We start from the raw sequence: 22134 nt of genomic DNA on the forward strand, positions 1-22134 counted from the left end.
AAATAAGCCGATGCAAACAAAAAACAATGAACCCTCCCCGCATCTCTGCCTTCAGTTTTTCAACCACTCTTGATGCATTGTTAGCCCAGGAAACCGGAGTTTTGTGGTGTAACCCAGGCACTAGCAGTAGCCCTGCCTCTCTGACCCGGGCCTGTCCCTCAGCTACCGCACTCACTCCGTTTCTTTCTCTGCAGCATTCCCTTGTACGGCCCTGACTTTGTTCATACATCCCCGTGCCAACAGCTTTGTTTTACTGTGGTTTTGCACTTCCCATTTCATCAGCTTCCTATGGACAAGCGGGAACTTCTCCCAAGTCTGGCCATCCTGCTAGCACATAATACTAACGCCAAGTACTCGTCATAGTAGCTGGTGTACAATAGCAGATCTGTTACCATATAGAAAATTTCCCATACACACATACGCCTTTCATTATGCAGTTCTTTTCATAACATCTTTACCTAAGTCATCTCCCTCCCAGAGAGCATGTTGACTTAAACCCCCAGCAAGTCTGGAGGTCAGCAGCACCACGTACTCAACGTGTGTCCCTTCAATGAGCGTCTCCCTTTCTCTTTTGCCTGGGTTACCAGTTTAAACCAGCTTCACCCTTTGGAGATACTCATCTCCCCTCCCTTATACCCATATGTGGAAAAATTTGGTAATTATGGTGCTTCAGAAAAGTTCTCTCTTCTCTTTTATTAAGAGGAAAAAGCCCCCAAGACCTCATATTAATAGCTTAATGGCCTACCTACTGGAATTGAAAAATTTCTTCTGTCTCCAACATGCACTTTGTCTAGCAAATAGCATTGGCTCTACCCTCTACTTGAAGTGATCACATCATAATTGCTACTATTTCAAGTAGTCTCCTTTGCTTAATCTGCTCTCAAATCCTGCTTCAGTACTTTCATCAAAACCACAAAAAACACCCTTTTTGAGCATGAAGATGAATTTCTCACTCAGTTTCTCACTCTCACAGCAAACTAGAAGGTAGGTTCCTCAAGGCTAAAAGAACAATAGTTAATATAAGTGGAGAAAAAGCTAAATGATTATTCATATACTAGTTTTTTGTTTGTTTGTTTTTAAGTAAGCAGTAGCTGAGATCTGTGGACAAACTGACAGCAAGCTGTCTCACAAGTAAGTTCTGAAAAGCACAGAAGAGACCGGCACAGAATCTGGAACATTAAGCAGCACATCTAGAATGAGGGAAACACACAACTTTAAAAAAAAGTAATCATACAAAATTGTACTATGCAACGGCCATTACCTTTTTGTACAACCTGTAAATCAGACAACTTAAACCTGTCACAACTTGAAACCCATCAGTTCTTCAGATGCCGTCTTCGTGCCCTTGCACAAGACGATAGGGCAAGATCTCCGATACAAACATCTCTGGCACCTATCAAATATCCATCATTAAAGCAACGCTCCTGAGAACTCAAGTATATTATTCTGGACATCTTAGACAACACACTGTTCAAAGCAACCTTCTGCAATTCATTAAAATAGGTAAAGGGCTAAAAGCAGGACCATTTACAAGGAAGTAATCAAAGAAAATCTTAATTTATATACACTATCAGTCTGAAAACAGGCCAGACCACTCCTAAAAATCTTCAACTGAGAAAAAGAAGGTAGCAACAACATCAAACGTCAGTAAGAAAATGAGAACAACGTTGCACAGAAAACAGAGGAAGACAGCTACAGCAATTGCAGGCTGCCGGGCTACATCAGCAGTGCTGCAAAAGTTGGACTCATTTCTCACTTATTAAGGCACTTAAGCCAAACCAGACGTCAGTTCAATAGTAGGCTACATCATCATTTTGGACCTTTTGTGGGACTATAAGAAGGAAAACATGGCATGAAAATACATTATTTTACTTTAATGAGACTTATTTTTAATCTCTCTATATGCATAGCCCAGCTCTCTGGGCTCATCTCACTGCGAGTGGTAAAGAGAAAGACTGCACGTTCACAAATGATTCCTTAAACTATATAGACAGAACAATTCTGTTCGAAAGTTAAAATGGACATAGATGTTCCCTTCCCACCTGTAAGCGAGGATTATACTATAGATATGGACGACAGTGAATAGGTGAAATCAGTGTAAACATATATCCGTATGCACCATTCTGTGGGCCTGTGCATTGCAGCAGAAACCCAGCAAGAAAAAAAGCACCTGGCTGACTCAGAGCTGTCAGCATGAAGATCCAGGCAGCGTTAGCTCTATACGGAGCGGCAGCAGCATGCTGTCAGGGCGGCAGTCAGGAGAATGGGAGAGTGACTTTTCTTTAAACAGAACAGCAACAGCCTTACTGCGCTCCAGAAGAGCAGTATTTTGTCTGACTGACAAAATAAATGAGGGTGTTACCCAAAGGCTGACACGTACGCTTGTGTTCACTCTCTCCAGGCCCTCACAAGAACAGGTGCCTGATGACACACAGGCCAGCAGAATACATTACACGAATCAGATGTGTTGCTTTTGTCAGTGACAGTAACTTTTATTGTCTTTACAACACAAGATAATGCAAACTATTAAAAAGTAATTTTGTTTGGTAAAATATGTAGTATATTGAAAATATAAATGCATCTTCAGATCAAACAAGATTACAAGCATACCAAATAATTTACAAAATTGAACATTTATCCTGATCAAAGAAGTATAAAAGCCAACAGTTCCAGAACCATGCTCCTAGCACCTAATGTTTTCTAAGTAAAGAATTTCATTCTTTTGTGCACCAATCCTACTCCTTCCTCTAAGTGCGTGGAACAGAAAAGGTCAGTTACGTAGTTGGTAAAGGCTTGGGGGGGAGGGGGAAGACTAAGAATAATGGCAATTCTTCTTGCAACCCCACTTCTCCACTTACGTTAGAATGTGTAGTATCTTAGACATTTTAACTTCATTTTCCCACTATTGCCAAGATTGAACATAAACAGTTTTATATTGTGTTTAAAAAACATAAGTTCAGATAACAGCCCAATTTTACAATTTTGTGCTTTTATACACATGCAGTTTTTCTCTCCCAGTAAGATAAAATATAACAACATTAGTTTTCTTTATTTGAATTATTCCTTTATAAGCACTTTCAGATAAGACATAATTTCAGTAGCAGATGACCAAACCAGAACAGAACACTCTACAGGACTGAAATCTTGGGCCAGACGAGAAATTTTTTTCTCCAAGGTGTACCCCTGCCTGGGCATAGCAATATCATCCTTCTTCAAAATCATTACTGGACATAAGTCATTCCCACCATCACCTATATATACAATTTGTGTGTAACTTACTCCTCGCTCCAACTGTTTATCTAGAAATTCTTCTAAAACCTTCCTTTTGCAAAGGTTTTTGGGGCACTTTGCACAATGGTGAGCATGGAAGTTCTGCACAGTAAGATAGCCAGTACTGCTGAATGCTGCGGGGTTTGTAAACACTTCATCAAACACCTTACGCAAGTCAGCAGCTTTCAAAATCCAGTCAATAAATACTGTATTAGAATCTGAAACAATTATGCAATCAAACAACTCTTTGTTCTTGCCAATAAAGCCCAGAAGATCTACCATTCCCGCAGTGAAAGGAATTGTTGTCATAGTTCTTTTCATCTCATCTTCTTTGACGCCATTGTCTCCCAAGTAGACAAAGACTCTGCCCATATATTCTGTCCAGTGTCCTGGTTGGTAGGAGTTTCTTAATCCATTAGGAAGTTTATTCTCAGGAGCACATTTCACAATCCAGGTATCACTATTTTCATCTACGATTGTATGGTCAAAATCAAAAACCAACAGAAATTTCATAGCTGTCAGAAAATAGTTTCCAAAACAAACAAAAAAAAGAGAATTATTTATATAAACCAAAGTACTGAATTCCTACCCTGATCTTGTGCTCAGAACAGAAAAATTCTGCAAGAAAATGAAGCATTAGGACAAATATCTAAACAAAGTAAACTATTTATAGCCACTACAGCTATGGGAAGTTGTGCTGAAGCTAAAAAAAGCAGTCTGTAAAGGTCAAAGTTCGAGTTCAGTATCAAACCTCTGTTTAAAATAGACAATGTCGAAGTATCTAAATTCATGCTGCAGTTACTAATACTTGCTCGCACAGAGTCAATCTTCCAGTACTCACACACCATCAGTTTGGCCAATAGTTCTAAATTTCTCCATCATCATTTGCCAGCACAACCAAACTGGGATTCTCCTGGCAAAACACCTTAAGAGATATTTCGAAAGGAAACTACTACTGAACAGAGACGGAGCCAGTCTTTTTAACAAGGACACACCAAATCAAAGCGGCCAACAAAAAGAAATACTGCCATTTGTGGAGCTGGGGGAAAAAGAAAAAAATCGGTCTGCTTGCTGTAGTCCTGCAACGTCAGTACCTGCAGCCCACCTCTGGGCTACGGAAATCCCTGGGAGCAGGAGACACCTCATCTGGTACTCAGAGCCGTCCCCTCCCAGGCAAGTTCTCTCACACCGGTAACACCAGCACCGCGGCTTCCTCAGCCCCAGGCGTCCCCCGGGCCACGTCCCCAGCGCCCGCAGCCGGCCGGCCGCGCAGCCACAGCAGCGGCCCCCTCCCAGCCGCAGCACAGCCGCTGCTGCGCCGCCCGCCCGGGGCGCAACAACCGGGCTGAGGGGGAAAGCAGAGCAGCCACCTTGGTGGGGGTACCGGAGACGCCCGAGGAGCGGGCGGAGGCGAGGGGAGGCCGGGCGGCAGCCCGTGAGGGAAAGGGGCAGAGCGGGCCCGGCCCTCACCGCCCGCCAACGGCCGCGCTGCCCGCCACCCACCTGCGCGCCCGCCGCTTCCGGCTCCCGCCCGCCGCTCCCCACGTGCCTCCACTCCACGTCATCACGTGACTCGCCGCCGCCGGGTTGCCCGGCAACGGCGCGCGTACACGGGCAGCGCGGCCCGGGGCGATGGCGGCGACGCGGCCCGGGCTCCCCCGCGGGAGGCGGCAGCGGCAGCAGCGGCAGCAGCGGCAGCAGCTGGCCCGTGAGTGGGGCTCCCCCCGCGGGCAGCGGGACCCGGGGGGAGGGCAGCGCCGAGCCCGTGGCTGCACGCGGCTCCGGGAGGCTGCAGGGGTGCCCCTTGTCCCCGTGTCCGGGGTGACTCTGCCCAAACCCCCCCCGCTCTCCCAGCTGCAGACAAGGCAGGCTGTTTCTAGAAGTACCTAGAAAGAGCTAACCTGAAACCAGAGGAGGTACGGTATCATCCAACAGCTGCAAGTTAGGGAAGAACTGGGTGCCTGGCAGTACCCTATCCGTAGGGAGCAGCGGGTCAGTGTGTGCCTACCTTTGGCCAGGCTACCTTCACCTTGGACAGAGGGAGAAGATCAGGTCTGGTCCCCACCATAAGACAAACAGATTAGCAACTGCATCTGAAAAACAGACTTTGACATAAGTATCCCTGGAAGAGAAAGCCTCCTTACATTTTAGACACCGCATGTCAGCCTGCTGCAAATCAGATGAGCAAGGAGAACGTCTAACAGGACACCCCTCCGTACAGAGTGCCAATTCCTTCGAAAATACTGATGGCGGTTTGAAGGGCATTTCACAAAACCTAGTGATCACCTAGAAAAGCTGTATGGATGCGTGCACATGTGTACGCAAGCCTAATACAAGAAAGAAATGCTAATCTTTCCAACAAATCAAGAAACTGTTCTACAAGCCAAATCTATTTTAGTAAATACGGTGAGTGTGGAGGGCAAGGGTGGTAAGGCACAGCCCGTGCCCACACTGCTGCCTCATCCAGCCAGAAATATGGCTTCACCAATATTCCCCCTTTCCTTTTGGGGATGCTCCCTGGTCCCTGCCGTTCTCAGAATCGTGCCCAAGTCCTGCCTGGAAAGGGTTAGTTACCACAAGCCAATCCTGTGCCTACACACGAACAGGGAAGGGGCCATACAAAGACTGAACTCATTCAGCCACAGCCCAAGTACATACACTGGCCATAGTTAGACTACAGACACAGATACCCTGTCTTAGCGCTGGGGTACTGGGCTGGGGAGAGTACGTGTTAGCATAACTTAGCGTTGCTACTATGCAGGAACTCAAATCCTGATACAGGTTTGAATATAGGATCTGGTATCAAGTAACCTCAGTATCCTTTCTTCCCTCTGCACAGCATCACATCATTTGGAAGAAAAAAATGTTCTAGGCGGATATTTTCTTCCAAATGAAGTAGATCTTCATCAGGTAATTGTATTGCCAAAAGCAGAATGGGAAAGGATTCAGGACAATCTTGGCAGCACAACTAGAGAAGCAGCACGCATCCTTGCTGAGAAGAAAGAACGGGAAGAAATGCACTTACGCTCCAAAGCAGCTGTAAAAGACTGGCCCAATACCATTATGGTAAGTACAAGTTACATTTGTAAACAAAGGGATTCATTTTCATATATGCAAAACCACTCATGGTAACATTTCTAGCTGTACTCCCTTTGTTAACCATTTGCTTTTAAATATGTATTTTAACTAAACTCCATTTAAATACATTTAACATCTAACATCAACATTTAATTTTTGTAATTAAAGCTAAAATGCAAAATTAAGAAAAAAAACAAACACTGAGTACATCACCTTCCGAATGGTTTATATGTTTTTAGTCCATGTGCTTTAAATATGATTTCTAATTTTATCTGCACTGTAGGGCCTGGCACAACGGAAACTTAAAGCCAAACAATTACGTGAAGAAAGGGAAGAGGAAGAAAGAAAGTTACTTGATTTGGAAGAAGAACAGTTCCAAGCAGCAAAACGGAAGGAGGCTATTGATCATGCAAAAACCTACCTATACTATCAGAATGAAAGAGTGAAAGGGTTGCATGTTTGTTGACACCTTATAATTTTTAAATTCAAATTGTACTGAATTTCTTTAAGCACTTCTGAGCATGCAAATGACTTTAAATGTTCTCTTGCAGAGTGCACTTCTACTTGCTGAGGTCCTAAAAGAAAGAGATGCTCAAGTTGAATTTAAAAAGTTAAAGTCAGGTGTTAACAAAAAGAAGGATGAAGAACAGGAACACGAATGTCAAGAAGCTATTCTCAGAGAGCAAGAAAAGGCACACCAGCGTTATATGAATCAACAGGCACTACGCAGAGATCAGCTGGAACAGTAAGTAATAATTAATCAAAAATAACCCTACTTTATTATTTACTTAAACTCTCCTCTCACAAATACATTCTGTAAGGTTTTTACAGAAACTTACTAATAATTTGATTCACAAATGTGACACTTTAAAAGAAAAATCCAGAGTGCCACAAAAGACCTTGCGCAAAAGGGAAAAGCTGTAATATGCAGTGTCTTTTAGTTGCCAACAGTCTGCATGTAAAATTGGTGCTGGTAGGCATCAATAGGTTTTAGTCAAATTGCTATTCAGAAGTTGTTGCTGAAAGTGTAACTTTAGTCCCAGAAAAGGAGAAGGTTAAACCAGATTTTCCATTTGCCCATAACTAGATTCCAGAGAATGCATCACTGTCACCTCCATTCTTTCTCTCAGCTCTTACAGAAACCTTATGGAGGGGTCTCCAGTGGTATTTATAGGACTGGCCTTCATGGTCTGATAGAAGGAATCAAATTCCCTGAGGCAGAGGAAGGGTTCAAAGTCTTGTCTCACATATTCCAGGTCCAACACATAAATCCTTGCAGAACTTGGTACAGAACACTACCAGTTTAAGCTGTTGCCTGCATGCCCAGAAGGAGAAGCATAGATACGGTGGGACTTGCTGGGGAAATCTTGTTGAGTGAGGATGCTGCAGAGATAGGCCAGAACGTTATGAATGCAGTGGTGCTAATGGGTGATCCAGACAAAACTTGTTACCACCAGACTGCAATCTGTGAGCATACCATAGCTAATTTCTGGTCAGAGGATTGAGGGCTACCATTAGAAACAATGATGCTATTTTTCACTTCTGATATTCTACCCATCTTCAATTCAAAGTATCCTTCAGTGCAAGGTACCTATGGTTATGCAGAATCTGTATCTATTCATTACTTCATGCCATCCCTAGCCCATTTATTCAACTCCTTTTCCTGATTCAGAATAAAGGAGCACAAGCATCAGGCAGATCTGGCCAAGCTAGAAGACAAAAGAGAAGGAGAAGAAATACAGAGATTGAACCAGTTGTACCAACTGGAAATTCAGAGAAGAATGGAAAAGGAACAGGAGGAAAAAGTTGAACGCCAGAGGCTGTATCACGTAAGTAACAGGAAAGCAGAGAGTTCATAATGCTTGTTTCACCTTGGCTGCCTGGAGTGAAACGGTTGCATTCATATATCTAAATGGGCAGCAGGAGGTTTGCTGACAGCTTCAGTAGCACTGGATCATATGCCTACCCTGCCAGTTGCAGGCCATGTCTTTCCGCTGTGCTTTTGAGAAAGGCCTCTTGGACGCAGGTCCCTTCTCTTGTCTGAAAGGACACTGGCACCTGATGCTTTGACTAGTCTATGATTAAAAAGTCTGCTGTAGACATCAAGGAATATTCTCTTTCACTTGAGAACTGGATTTAAGTTCCACGTACCTGCTGGTTTAAGCCCATTTTTCTTTGTTAGGAAGAGGGAATAGCCTGAGTCTGAACATGACAATATCTTTTTAATTTGTCTTTCCCTTTATGATTGGAGACGTTTAGAAATTTAATCAAGATGTGCTGCTTTCTCTCTTCACCTTTAAAGGCATCTTTGCTAAACATCAACTAGAAATGCCTCAGAACAGTTCTGGCTAGCACACACAAGACAGTTGGTTTTTTTACATAAAATTATAGAAAACTCTTCAGCTATGATTTGGGTTAAGGTTGGGATAGTTTTGGATGAGGTGGGCCAGGAGCTGCACGGTCTGTGTATGCATTGGTGGGGGCTGTACAGTCCCATTCCTCTCAACGTCCCCCTCTCCCACATGTGTGAATGGGAGCAAGAGATAATGCTCACTGCATTGCATAGCAATTTGTTTGTGTAATGGGCTGGAGAAGCAGCTGTTCGATGCTCAATTCCCCTTCTCCTTCCTCATATTGACTATGTCCTCCTCATCCGTGTTTGAGCAGGGAGAAAGAAGTAAGTGAAAGTATTGAGAGTCCCTTTCTTCTCTTCTCTCTTTGAAAGAAACACAAAGAGAGAGAATAGGGAGTGAATCTTTTAAGTTGCTACCCCAGGCCCAGATTTTCTAAACTTCATTGGTTATACCAGGACCATTTTGCCCATGCAGGAGCATGTAACTGACCAGAAAACCATCAAAGCAGTAGAGGAACAAAAACAAAGGGAAGAAGATGAGCGGATTAAAGCTCATTTTAAAGCAAAGGAAACTATTGCCAAGCTGATAAAAGAGAAAGAAGCTGAAATGCGTAGGTAGGTACAAAGCTAAAACTGTAAATAAACTAAAAATTATACTGTAGTCGTATTCAAATCTTTCAGACTGATGATTTAGCACAAACCACAGTTATTCTAAAAATTAAATTCTACTGATAGGTGGAGTAGGGAATTCAGGAGAAAAGGAAATTCTTTCACAGGTTCCTTAGTAATAGGTGGGTGTGGCAGCGATCTCTCTGCCCTTCAAAGTACAAAGACTACGGAAGTGCAAAGCTCTACACCAGTGTGTTGGGAACAGTGATTTTCCATATGGCCTGCCAAGCCTCCACCTCCTCAACAATTAAAGACAATTAAAATCCTTGATGAAAGTATTTTTGGGCATAAGCTATATTTGCCTGAGTCAGATCAAGAAAAATAATTTGACTTCTTATCTAGGCACCTATATTAATTAATTACATTGGGTTATTATTACGGGAAGATGGTTTACCAATTTAACAGTGAGGGTACAGCATGAAGATACCATTGAGCCAATGTAAGAGCTCCCTTCTCTTCCTACTTCTGGCCAACACTCCCAACATTTCTCTCCTGATGGCAAGATGCTAGGCAGACTCCTCCCCGAGTGATCCAGCTCATTATTGCAACAGAAAACTAGTGTTACAAGAATACAGGGAACATTTAGTTTCTAAATCAGATAATTAAAAAAAAAAATAAACCAGGAGGAACACAAAGAGATCGAGGAGTTGGGTGGGTGGGCCGGCCTGTGTGGGAAGAGGAGAGAAGACTAGAAGCAGGATTGCCAAGTTTGGTAGCAGTAATGCTTCAGGTAGAGCCAGCTGTGTACCCTGGTATGTTATGGTAGCTCATGTTCTTCTGCAGACTGACACAGGAACATCAGGACAAAATCGTTAGCCAATTAGCTGTACAAATGAATGAGGCATTGAAGAGGGAAGATGATCGTCTTGCTAGAGACATTGCAAAAAAAGAAGCTGAACAAGAAAAAAAATGCAAAGAGAAAGAAGCAAAAGAAAAGGCAGCCATTGAATCTATTGCTGAACATAGAGCCGCTGTGGTAAGAAACCTAGCCTGCTCTTATTCCTGCTTCCTCCAGCCAAGGAGCCTGGCCCAGGTCACAGCTGGTGGCCCTGGTGCCATGCATCAGCCTGCTTCATCGGGTCCGCTGACATCTTCCCTGGGGTCTTCTCTCCCTCTCCTGCTTCCGTGTTGGGCACAGATCTGCCAGGGCTGGTGAACCCTGGCCTTGGACACTGGCCAGCCACAATGACTGTGCTTATCAGAGCGCTGATACAGGGCTGCTTCTGCTGAAAGATATGGCTACCAGCTTAGGAGCCTGGCTCCTTGGTTAACTGTTTTTGTGTATTTTGTAAAATACAGATGAAGATGAAAGTGGAAAAGGAGAGAGAGGAAAAAGCAGAGTGTAAAAGAGAACTTAATGCGTTAATGGAAAAGAACCGCATCTCCCTGGAAATGGAAAAAGCCAAGAAACAAAGCCAACGTGACGCAAACATGGAAGTACAGAAAATTCAGATCCAGCAAATGGTAAATAGAAGAGCTGTACCCTGTCAGCCCCTTCAGAAACAAGCATGCATCTAAACCAACAGCACTAGCTCCTGCCTGAGAGGAAGAGAGAGGAAGCTTGATGTGTTTTGTTTGGGGGTTTTTGTTCGTTGTTTTTATTAAATAATGTATGCTCCACATATGCTGGTGCTGGGGACCAGCCTCCTCTCAGAGCAGCGGTGCAAGTCAAGGCTGGTTTGCAGTGACAAATCCCATCCTGTCCTGTGCCATTATGTACTACTGCTGCCCTCTTGTATCTTCTGGGCAGGTCACCAAAGAGCAGCAGTTGATGCTGATCTTCACTCAGCTATTTAATGTATCCTTTTTGTGGGGGGTACGGCAGGGGAGAGAAGTGGGGAGGGATGATATTTGCCAAGTATCAACTAACATCACCGCAGATCTCCTGTAAACTTTTACCCTCTCTAAGTTTTAAGGGATAGTTATCTTGTGAAAGAAATACTAAGCTTTGTTACTCCCTTTTCATCAGGCTGAAAAGGAGGCAAAAAAGCAGCAGGAAAAGCAAGCAGATTTGGACTACGATGCTCAGATGGAGGCTATTGCACTTTGCAAGGAGCGTGAATTTCAGAGCTATGCAAAGCAAGTTATTGAATCAGAGTCCAAGACTACACATCACCTTTATCCTCTTCTCAAAGCATCCAAAGATGTAAGAGGACTTGGACACAGGCCATTTTCCAGAGGAAGAGAAGGCATAAATACTAGTTTTCAAGCACAGGATGGTACTGGGACCCAGTTACCTTGTTGTAGCTGTACTACTGCTCAAGAAGTTAAAAACATGAAATAATATTGAGACTATCCAGCAAGGAACAGCAGAAGTAGTTTTCACATGGTCAAAAAAATATCTTTTTGAACCTTATGGGCAGAGTTAAACTGTAAATTATCTACATCGAATGTATGCTATGAATCTGAAAGTCCATTTGAAAAAAAAAAAAATTGGCAGAGAACTGGTTATATTCTCCAAAATCCCCAGCTTGTATTTCATGGAAGTTAGTTTATTAAACTTGATACAGAAATGTATGATATGTAATTGACCATCAATGTAACCCATTCCAGCCAAAAGCTCACTATTACTGTTATATTTTATTATTCATTATTCTAAAAATTCACTGTCCCAGGGTTTTCAGGCCTAGGATAAGAATTCCCAGTGCAAAAGGTCACATTTTTCGCTAGCCCACTTCCAGTTAAGTATTCCCCGTAATAGAAAAAAACAAAACAACTTTACAGAATCTACAGGGGAAGAAGAAACAACCTAATACATGCGAAAGTTTGAATAGTTATGGTACTGGAGTTTTTACAGCCTTTTGCAACTACCTCTGTAAAACAAATGTCACGCTATGAATGAGTTATAATATATGAAAACACGAATGTGATTTGATCACAGCCCTTAAAAGGTCACCTAGGAGGCAAATAGGTCCCAATATAGCTGTAAATAGCTACTACAAAAAGAGCGTGGCAACAACATAGTTGGACTGTTCTTTCAAAAAGACTAACAATGATTCAATCTGCAGTAAATAGATCTGGATCTAAAATTGTTTCTCAGATTCCACAGCTGACGGACTCCCCAACACCAAAGTCACACGCGTCTCGCTCCTTACGCTTAGTTTCTTTGCTGAAATTTTACCATCATGTTCCTGCCTTGGACAGAGGCAGGGTTTCCTGCAATGACTTCCTCCACAAGCATCCTGGGGCCTGCACAGGGTATCCCCCTATTCTGGGGTCCACTGAAAACAAAGTCCAAGAAACCTGAAGCTTTGCTTTGTTGCACACAACCTTCTGTTTCAGCCCCCCAGCTACCAGTTGGCCAAACTAGAAAATGATGCAAGTTAAAAAAAAAAAAAATTAGGGGAGTTTTATACAAAGGGTGCTTGACAATATTTTAGTTTGGAAAATGGGTCTTTTGTGTGCCTTCAAGTGTCTAAGCCTGGCTTCTGATAGCAACAGGCTTTGAAGAAAGCACAAGACTTTGAGCAAGACGGGAGGGCCCCGGGGGAAGGCCCCTCCTGCAAGCAGAGGGCCAAGCAGAGCTGGTTTTACCTCCCCTACAGTGTAAACCAGCTGGATGCAAGATGGATGTACTCCTTCAGGAGTGCAGCAGTCACCTCCTCGAGGGGTCTCTTCCCGGCAGGGCAACGGAGGAACTTTTGGAAGAAGCAGGAGGAGGAGGAAGACTGACCTCCTCCCTCATCCAGCTCCCAGGGCCGCCAAGGGCCTTCCTCCGGGAAAAGAGCGCCCAGGGCCCAGCTTTTAAGGCCAGGTGACGGCTGAAGGCGGGTTTCCAACACCCCCAGCCGCAGGCCGGCCGAGCGGGATGAAGGCGACGCGGCAGCCCACAGAGCCGGGCCGAGCCGCCTCACCGCCGGCCGCGCGGAGCAGAGGCGAACGGGCGGGGAGAAAAGCCGCCGGGGTGGGCGCAGAACGACCAGGAAGGCAGAGGGGCGTCACAGCCGCTTACCGGTGCCGGCTCGCTACAGGGAAGCGGGCGTTTCGCGGAGCGGCCGCGGAGGAGGGCGGCTCCCCGCACGCGGGGCTTCCGCGGCGGCCGCCGCTGCTCGAGCCCGCCCTGCCGCCCGACCCGGGGAAGGGGGGCGGCGCCTCAGCCGCCCGGCCGGGCCCAGCCTCGCCCTCTGGCAGAGCGGGCGGTGCCCGCCGGCAGCTCCCCGGGGCGGGGCGGGGCGCTGTGCCGTGCCGTGCCGTGCTGTGCCGCGCCTCTGTAACAGCCGCGGCTCGCTGTCTGCCGCTCCTCCCGTGTCCGCCGCTGCTGTCGGCGCCGCCAGGTAATGCCGTTCTTCCCGTCAGGGCCGGGGCGCTCCCGCCGGCGCCTTTGTTCCCTCTCTGGGGGTGGAAGAAAGAGCCCCGACTTCCCGGGACAATCGGGCCGTCGGTGAGGATCCGTCTCTTTCTCTCGGCAGATCCTGCCGCTTCCCGGAGGGGCGGGCGCTGAGCCGGCCCGCAGCGGAGAAAGGCCGACGATGGACGGCGAGGGGCCGGACGCCGCCCGCCGGGAGGCAGAGCTGGAGCGCGGCCGTTACTTGGCCCGGCGGGCCGTGGCTCAGGAGCAGCTGGCGCAGTGAGGCTGGCGGGGCCTTCAGGAGTTGGGAGGGGAGCGGGGTTTGGGTGAAAACTCTTCCCGTGGCCAGCCCCGTGCTGCCGGGACCCGCCTGCGCGGCCGGTGGGGCGGGAGGCCGGGCACGCAGGGCCGGAGCGGGGCTACCTGGGGGTAGCGCGGCCGAGGCGACCCCGCTGCGGCGGAGCAGGCCTCGGGCCTGGCCTCGGCGCCGTGCCTGGGGCTGCATGACTCACTTCTCTTAAACCATCGTTTCTGATCCTCCTCGCTCTGTGGTCAGGGTGAAAACCTGTCATCTCTGCTCACCCTCCATCTCCTCCGTTTCTCTTTTCTCCAGCTTCAGAAACGTCTCTTGTTGCCGGTGGCTATATTGATCCTAATAAATTAAACAAGACTGTCTATATTGTGGTACTAAGAGCAAGCAGCTTGTCTCCCTAGGGCAAAAATCTTCATTATTACTGCTTCCCCCAGCCCAGAATCATTCACGCATCCAGCTAGCAGAGGCTGACGACCATGGCTGTGTCTTGCACAGTGCTGTGGCATTGCTTGGAAGACAGCTAGCTGGCAAAGGCCCACCTTGTACAGGGGGTGGGCTAACAATTAAACAGGTTAATCAAATTCAATCTGATATTCAAGTCCATATGCTGGTCATGTTTGCTTTTGCTAGTATAGGCTTAACCATCACCCTTGCACTAGGACTGAGCTTTGGCCAAAGGATTTGCAGCTACCTTTCAAAAACCATGATTCTATTTTTGATCTCTGACATTCTACTTCCACTTCAAAGTATCAGTTTTGTTTTACTGTTAAAGTACTTGTAGATGTGCAGAATCTGTATCTGTTCGTTACCTTCATACAGTCCTTAGCCTGTCTATTCAACTCCTTTTTCCGATGCAGAATAAAGGAGCACAAGCATCAGGCAGATCTGGCCAAGCTAGAAGACAAAAGAGAAGGAGAAGAAATACAGAGATTGAACCAGTTGTACCAACTGGAAATTCAGGGAAGAATGGAAAAGGAACAGGAGGAAAAAGTTGAACGCCAGAGGCTGTATCACGTAAGTAACAGGAAAGCAGAGAGTTCACAATGCTTGTTTTACCTTGGCTGCCTGGAGTGAAACGGTTGCATTAAGCCCACAAATAAATGGGCCTGCTGACAGCTTCAGTAGCACTGGATCATATGCCTGCCTTTCCAGTTGCAGGCCATGTCCTTCCTCTGTGCTTTTGAGAAAGGCCTCTTGGAAGTTGTAATGTGGCACCTGAGCTTTGACTGGTCTATGATGGAAAAAGTCTGCTATAGACAGCAAGGAGATTGTCCTTGACTTGAGAACTGGATGTAGGTTCCATGTACCTGCTCTGGTTTAAACCCATTTTCCTTTGTTAGGAAGAGGGAGTAGCCTGAGTCTGAACATGACAATATCTTTTTAACTTGTCTATCCCTTTATGATTGGAGAGGTTTAGAAAATTAGTCAAGACCTATTTACCACACCTACTGTTTCCCTCCCCATGCCTGCTTGTGCAGGGAGACTGAAGTGGAGGTACTGTGATGATTCATTGGCATGTGAGAGAGTAAGAGGAGAGAATTCCTACTGAAATCCTACTTGCTTCGCCCCCCCAGTCCTTCTCACCTCAAGTATATAAATTTTACCCCATTTGCCCCCAACCTTGTATATGCAATAAAAGCTATATATACTCACAACCACCATTTCTGTGTGATTACAAAATGCCTCGTGCCTTACATTTTTACAGTTCTATGGATTCTTACTGTTTGAGCCCTTCAGAGTCTGTTCTGTGTGAATGATAGACAGGATGGGAGCAGTACAGTTGGAGCCAGTGGGGAAGCAGAGGAAAGAATATAACTTAAAGATACTGTGCTGGGGGCTGCAACCACATACTAATTTTACTTTTGTGGTATTTTGTGGTACGTAGGTCATGAGAATTCTCTTCCATCTCTGCGTTTCTATCTTCCATAGCTTCTCCACTGATCAACCAAAGAACTCTTATTATAGGCTAGGCCTGAAGTTTTTGCTAGATTCTTTTTTTTCAGTTCATGTTTCCAAAATCTCATTCTACATAAAAAAAGTACTTCTGCATTTAAACAGGAGTATGTAGCTGAACAGAAAAAAATGAAAGCTGAAGAGAAACAAAAAGACGACGAAGATGATGATCGGATTAAGGCTTATATTAAAGGAAAAGAAACGATGGCTGATCTGACAAGAGAAAAAGATGCAGAGACTAACAGGTGGGTCTTAGGCTACAGTTTTCAGCATTAAGATTCAAACTTGCAATTGAATTTTGTGACAGATGTTACATGCAAAATCAGAGTTTTGTGATGCAAGCAATTTTTCTGTAATTAAAACTTGAAAAAGAAATAGGAAGTCTAGAAGAAATGCCTACCAGTTCCAGTAGTAATTGGTGCTGCTGGGGGTGGAAGTGGGATTGCTGGCTTTGTTAGGAGCAGCGCCACAGGTAATCTGAGCGGATATCCTGATATGTTATGATAGCTTATGTTCTCCCGCAGGCTAATGCAGGAGCATAAGGACAAAGCTTTTGAACAACTAACTGCACAGATGGATGAGGCATGTCAGATTGAAGATGATCGTCTTGCTAGAGGAGCTGCAGAGGTAGAAGATGAATACCAGATGAAAAACAAAGAGAAAGAAAGAAAAAAAAAGGCAGCCATTGAATCTATTGCTGAACACAGAGCCGCTGTGGTAAGAAACCTAGCCTGCTCTTATTCCTCTTTCTGTCATATACTTGTACTTCTCAATACCTTTTAGAAACACCATAGATTCTAGCATAGTCACCTTGAGTGAGATGCACATGCAAGTTCTCACTAAGCAGCTGCCTCTTGTATTTACCATCTATAGTTTCAGAACTTAACTCCTTAAGAAAGGTGCAAGCGGTACATGTGATGATCCTCTCTCAAAAAATTAGAGTTGGAAGGCTCTGTAATTGTTGGTAATTTGTGCAAACGTTTTCCAGACTCTGCACTGCTTCCTCCAGCTGAGGAGCCTGGCCCGGGTCACAGCTAGTGGCCCTGGTGCCATGCATCAGCCTGCTTCATCGGGTCCGCTGACATCTTCCCTGGGGTCTTCTCTCCCTCTCCTGCTTCCGTGTTGGGCACAGATCTGCCAGGGCTGCTGAAAACCCTGGCCTTGGACACTGGCCAGCCACAATGACCGTGCTTATCAGAGCGCTGATACAGGGCTGCTTCTGCTGAAAGACATGGCTTCCAGCTTAGGAGCCTGGCTCCTTGGTTAACTGTTTTTGTGTATTTTGTAAAATACAGATGAAGATGAAAGTGGAAAAGGAGAGAGAGGAAAAAGCAGAGTGTAAAAGAGAACTTAATGCGTTAATGGAAAAGAACCGCATCTCCCTGGAAATGGAAAAAGCCAAGAAACAAAGCCAACGTGACGCAAACATGGAAGTACAGAAAATTCAGATCCAGCAAATGGTAAATAGAAGAGCTGTACCCTGTCAGCCCCTTCAGAAACAAGCATGCATCTAAACCAACAGCACTAGATTCTCCTGGGTGGGAGAGAGAGAGGAAGCTTGCTGTGGGTTTGATGGGGGTTTTTGTTTGCTTTTTTACCTGTGTGTACCACATATGCTGATGTTGGGGACCAGCCTCCTCTCAGAACCGTGCAACAGAAGCCTCTTCCAGGCTGACTTGGCCCATGCTGGTCAGGGAGGATTACCTGGGAGGGCTGGTAATAAGAAAGAGATCAATAATGAGTGATCACATCCTGTCCTGTGTCATTATGCCATTTTTTCAGCCATGCTACTACTGCTCTCTTGTGTCTTCTGGGCAGGTCACCAAAGAGCAGCAGCTGATGCTGATGCGCACTCAGCTATTGAATGTACCCTTTTTGTGGGGTAGGGGAGAGAAGTGGGAAGGGATGATATTTGACAAGTATCAACTGACATCCCTTTTGTTCATCAGGCTGAAAAGCAGGCAAAAAAGCAGCAGGAAAAGCAAGCAGATTTGGACTATGATGCTCAGAGAGAAGCTGCTATCTGCAAGGATCGAGCGTTTCAGTGATAAAAACAGTGAGTAACTGAATCAGTGCCGTTACTGGATATAATTTTTGTTATCCTCTCTAAGCATCCAAGGAGGGAACAAGATGTGGGCTTCCGGACTGGGTTTTGCCCAGAATAGCTCTAGGCTGGTGTCAGGGCTGAATGCCTGTCATGGGTTGGAGCACATCTTCTTGTTCAAGTCTCAGAGTTCTCTCCAGTTATCTTGGAGTAATTGGTTTTGGAAATTATATATTTTTAAAAAATAGAGACATGGCAATTAACTTGTGAAATTGTCTCTAAATATGTTTTTTCTTAGTTCACTAATGAAAAATTAATTTCCCTTCTCTCTGAGCCAGTGCTCCTTTTACTACTTGAAGCTTTTTTCAGCAAGCAGCAAGAATGGAAACTGCTAATAAAGCCTTTTGATCGCAGAAGCTGGAGCCTTGAGAAGCAGCATTGACTACAGCAGAAATGGTGCTGAACTCTGCAGAGTTTGATAATGCTCCAAATGCATCCCTAAGTGCCTATTGGCACATGCTTACTACCATGCAATTGGTGAGTTAAATGCATTTTAGTCTACCTCCAGAGCAGCAAGAAGCAAGGTGGATTGCAGGCTCATTTCCTACTCAGCTTCAATAAACACCCTGTTCTGCAGATAATGTATGTCTGCATTTGAAATCTACAGCCTGCTTCCATGGGGCTTATACCCTTTTTACTTCGAACATCTACAGAAATACCAAACTCAAGTACCAGAAGACAACTCTTCCTTTCAGTACACCTAGAATGAATTACGAATCCTGTGTAATTTTAAAGCACATTGGCTAAATATGGATTTAGTTACCCAAATTCAGCATGAAAAAAATCCAGCATGAATCACGATGTCACTTTATTCCATTGACTTTGAGATGCGCATGCTTTGTGTGCTTGCTTTAAATGCCTACCCTAGTTAGTAATCTTCTATAAAACTAGGCCAAAAAAAAAAAACAACCTCAAGTGTTTTAAGAACATGAAGAAATACTTGAGGTTCTAAAATTTTCAGTGACAAAGCATTTTGGTAACATTTCATTGTCTTTTGCATTTGTCCTACATGAAAGGCATGCAGGAATAATACAGAAGACTAAAATCAGTTTGATGGTTATGATGCATTGAAGAAAACAGGAAGACAAGACAGGGAATAGGCTAAGAGAACAGCTCCTTGTGCAAGTAGAAGCAGATGAAAGCTATTGAACAGACTGAGATGAGGCATAAACAGAGAAAGCTGCGCTCATTCAGTCTGGCAATGAGGAGACTGAGGAGTGATCTATTAACAGCCTACAGCTGCTTGAAGGGTAGTTACAAATACAGCAAAGCCAAACTCTTCTCAGCAGAGTCAGGTGATTGGTATAACAAATTGTGACATGGGACATCAGGAAAACCTGCTTCACCAGGAGCACAGTGTGATGACACTGGGTTAAAATGGCGGGAGGGGGTGGAATCACCACTTGTGAAGGCTTTAAAGATGTCCTATGTAAGGCAGGAGGTTGGTCTAGCTGACCACCAGAGGTTCTTTTCAGCTACCATTTAAAGATGGCAACAAAATGCAGGCAGATCAACTGCAGCTGATAAGAAGGGAAATTGCTGACCTGAAAGAATTTGCTAATTGAGAGGTACACCTCTAATCTAATGCCTAGCATCACTACTTGTATTAGTTATTAGCCGAAGTTTTAATTAATAGCTAGGAAATCAGAATATGCTTTAAGTAATAATTTGACTAGTAAACTCTAATTACTGTTTTTGCTCAGCAAAGCACCCTCTCAGATGGTATGCTGCTTCAGGAGGTTGTAGCAGATGAGAAACATAATAGGTATTGGCCTTATTAGAAGGCCAAGACCTTAGAAACCCAAGGCAACCCTCAGAGGGACTGAACCAGAGACCTTAAATCAAACCGCATTTTTTCCAAACCTGTCACCCAAATCCAGAAGTAGAGCAGCAACTTAAGTTTGAACACATAGGCCTCCAGGGTCTAACATCGCATCCTCCCAGCAGTAACACAACTGGTAGCTGCGTGGCTGTGGTACCCATGTAAGACAGTACTGTCGTTGTGGATCTAATACAACTGCTACCTAGGAAGTGGAAGAGAAAAGCTTTCTAAAATACCTCCTATTCTAAGGGAATTTCAGTTAACTCACTGTGCAGCTCTTCACTGTTAGGTAGTGTTCCAGGTTGGAGTTAATTAGTTCTGTTCAAGTTCTTTTAACATTACGGTCTTTGCTACTGCTCAGCTCTGAGGAAGTTTGAAGAGGACACCTACCTGGAAACAAACTACCCATGAACAGAAGAGATGGCACCATGGGACTACTAAGGATGGACATTTTCATGTCCCAATACAGACTGGCTGTATGCTCCTGAAAAAGAAAAAAAAGTTTTTTTTCAAAGCTCACTGTTTGTGTTAGGTCAAATAACTTGTTCTATTTCAATGGCTAAATTCTTTCAGGTGCCTGTTATTAACTTGCGCCTTTCTGGTATCTCTTGAATGGAAGAGTACTGTAACTAGTCTGTAATCTTCCTCCATCTTCTGGCACTGCATCCCTGTCTTGGATGCTGAATCTTCCTTCTTGTTCTAGCAGTGCATCTTTGAGAGGAGGAGAATTCAGTACTTAGAAATAGCTCTCAAAAAAAACCCCTCCTCTCTGAAGGCTGAGACTTCAGATGGAGTTGAAGCGAAGGCCAGAGGTGTGACAAGACCATATGAGATGTATTCTTTGGAATTATCTTAAATTAATTCCTTTCTATTTAAAATAAATGAAGTTGTGATATAGGCTTTGTTAAACTTGTAACATATGTAGTCATTCCCTTTACGCTCCTGCATTGCCACCACTACAATCTAAGCTGCTTTTTGTTTTGGTGTATCATGGCCTTTGGCATTAAGAACTAGATACCAAAGGGATACATAAATGATTCAAACCTGCCCTGTAGGCTGTTAAACCAGTCTCTAGAAAGCAGTCTTAAAGCATTGTTGTTCAGAGCTGGTTGATACTGTCTTGCATAAACCAGGATGGCACTTCCTTTTTCTGTGGCTTTCCTCATCTCCAATACATTATCCAGAGAAATGCACAATTCTTTTAGGTGCTGAAGGGTTTGAACATCAGAACTGCAGGTCCAATAAAATTCAACATTACATCTCTGTTAACATAATAGTAATTGCCCCCCTCAAATGAGTAGCACCTGGTCTGACTCCTGTTCTGTGTAGAGGAAAAGCAGGCAAAGGTTAGAAAGCAGCAGCCGGTACTGGTAGAAGCAAGCAATAGTTACTGAGGAGACCAGAGAGAGGATCAAAGGTATGAGACTACTAAGATCTGGGAGATACAAATCCAGCAACTGCTACAGCGGCATAGCGGGCAAGGGAGAAACTGGACTGCCTTTGGTAAAGCTTAGTATTACATTACTGCTAGAGGACAAGTATTTCTGCATTATTTTCAGTTACAACCTATCAGTGCATATACAATTAATTGTACAGTAGTTAATTACACAGTAAGACTTAAACTCTGTTTCTTTCTTCTTCAGAAATGTATCTAACAACTACAGAAGTATCTGCTAAGGAAGGAGAAGCTAGCCAATGTCTCCTTACAAGTTATATGTGCCTGCAAAAACCTATCAGTGCCCAACAGCTGAAGCTAACTCTGGAGCAAGTTACAAGGGGCGCTGTTTGCCAGAACCTGCCTATACTCAACTTCAGCTCAAGGAACAAGTACCATAGCTACAGCCATGGCTTGCAACTATACCAGTAACTAGTCTAGTTTTCTTATGGAACAAAGCAGTAGATTCACTTTCTAGGAAGTCAAGAGGTAACCACCAGAGGTAAACTGTCAGTTCATCTGTACTGTGCTCCTCGAGTATTGCTGGGCCTCCAGGCTTAATTCAAACCTTATGTTTTTGCTTAAAAAAATTCTTACTAAGCAAATAATAAAATTGAGTAAGCTGTTTAAAAACATCTGCCTGTAACAACAAGATTAAATCTTGAGTGTACTTTTTATTTTTGACAGTTTTCCCCGTACTTTTACTTTGGAGATACTATCTTGAGAAGGTTGTGGCACTGACTGAGTCTTTAATCCTTTATGGGAAAGACATGTCTGCAGCAAGGCTGTGTGTATCTAGCACTTAGGTTTCTAAACGGACTGCAGGGAATGGGAAAAGCACTTTCTTGC

General features: G+C 44.5%; 3 protein-coding genes across 7 annotated transcripts; 2 read left to right on the forward strand and 1 right to left on the reverse strand.

The window, feature by feature from the left end:
- Positions 1 to 2493: 2493 nt before the first annotated feature.
- Positions 2494 to 13410, reverse strand: PHOSPHO2 (phosphatase, orphan 2). Of its 2 annotated transcripts, none has more exons than XM_082312024.1 (2): positions 13323 to 13410; positions 2494 to 3785 (listed from the first exon to the last, which is right to left on the reverse strand). In XM_082312024.1, exon 2 carries the CDS (start codon positions 3781 to 3783, stop codon positions 3058 to 3060), a length of 726 nt encoding a protein of 241 aa, XP_082168150.1. In that variant the 5' UTR covers positions 3784 to 3785; positions 13323 to 13410; the 3' UTR covers positions 2494 to 3057. The 2 variants fall into 2 exon arrangements, with proteins under 2 accessions (XP_082168150.1, XP_082168149.1); XM_082312023.1 differs by lacking the exon at positions 13323 to 13410 and adding an exon at positions 4365 to 4796.
- CFAP210 (cilia and flagella associated protein 210) lies at positions 4808 to 13296 on the forward strand. Its single transcript, XM_082312021.1, has 9 exons — positions 4808 to 4978; positions 6110 to 6336; positions 6632 to 6805; positions 6900 to 7093; positions 8021 to 8177; positions 9177 to 9316; positions 10154 to 10346; positions 10670 to 10834; positions 11340 to 13296. The coding sequence occupies exons 1-9, from the start codon at positions 4903 to 4905 to the stop codon at positions 11652 to 11654; spliced, it is 1641 nt and encodes a 546-aa protein (XP_082168147.1). The 5' UTR covers positions 4808 to 4902; the 3' UTR covers positions 11655 to 13296.
- Positions 13411 to 13520: 110 nt separating the features above from the next.
- Positions 13521 to 21918, forward strand: LOC309590656 (cilia- and flagella- associated protein 210-like). 4 transcript variants are annotated; one of them, XR_014228186.1, is made up of 9 exons: positions 13521 to 13644; positions 13780 to 13937; positions 14829 to 14985; positions 16030 to 16169; positions 16449 to 16641; positions 17220 to 17384; positions 17874 to 17980; positions 18338 to 18505; positions 21494 to 21918. XR_014228186.1 is itself a non-coding variant. In XM_082312022.1 (8 exons), the coding sequence occupies exons 2-7, from the start codon at positions 13840 to 13842 to the stop codon at positions 17970 to 17972; spliced, it is 852 nt and encodes a 283-aa protein (XP_082168148.1). In that variant the 5' UTR covers positions 13521 to 13644; positions 13780 to 13839; the 3' UTR covers positions 17973 to 17980; positions 21494 to 21918. The 4 variants fall into 4 exon arrangements, 1 of the variants encoding a protein (XP_082168148.1); XR_014228187.1 differs by having other exon boundaries at positions 13522 to 13644; positions 18307 to 18505; XR_014228188.1 differs by lacking the exon at positions 21494 to 21918 and adding an exon at positions 20212 to 21438 and having other exon boundaries at positions 13522 to 13644; positions 18307 to 18505.
- Positions 21919 to 22134: the final 216 nt, after the last annotated feature.

The sequence above is a fragment of the Platalea leucorodia genome, assembly GCF_965183815.1.
Source record: "Platalea leucorodia genome assembly, chromosome: 5".
NCBI lineage: Eukaryota > Metazoa > Chordata > Aves > Pelecaniformes > Threskiornithidae > Platalea > Platalea leucorodia.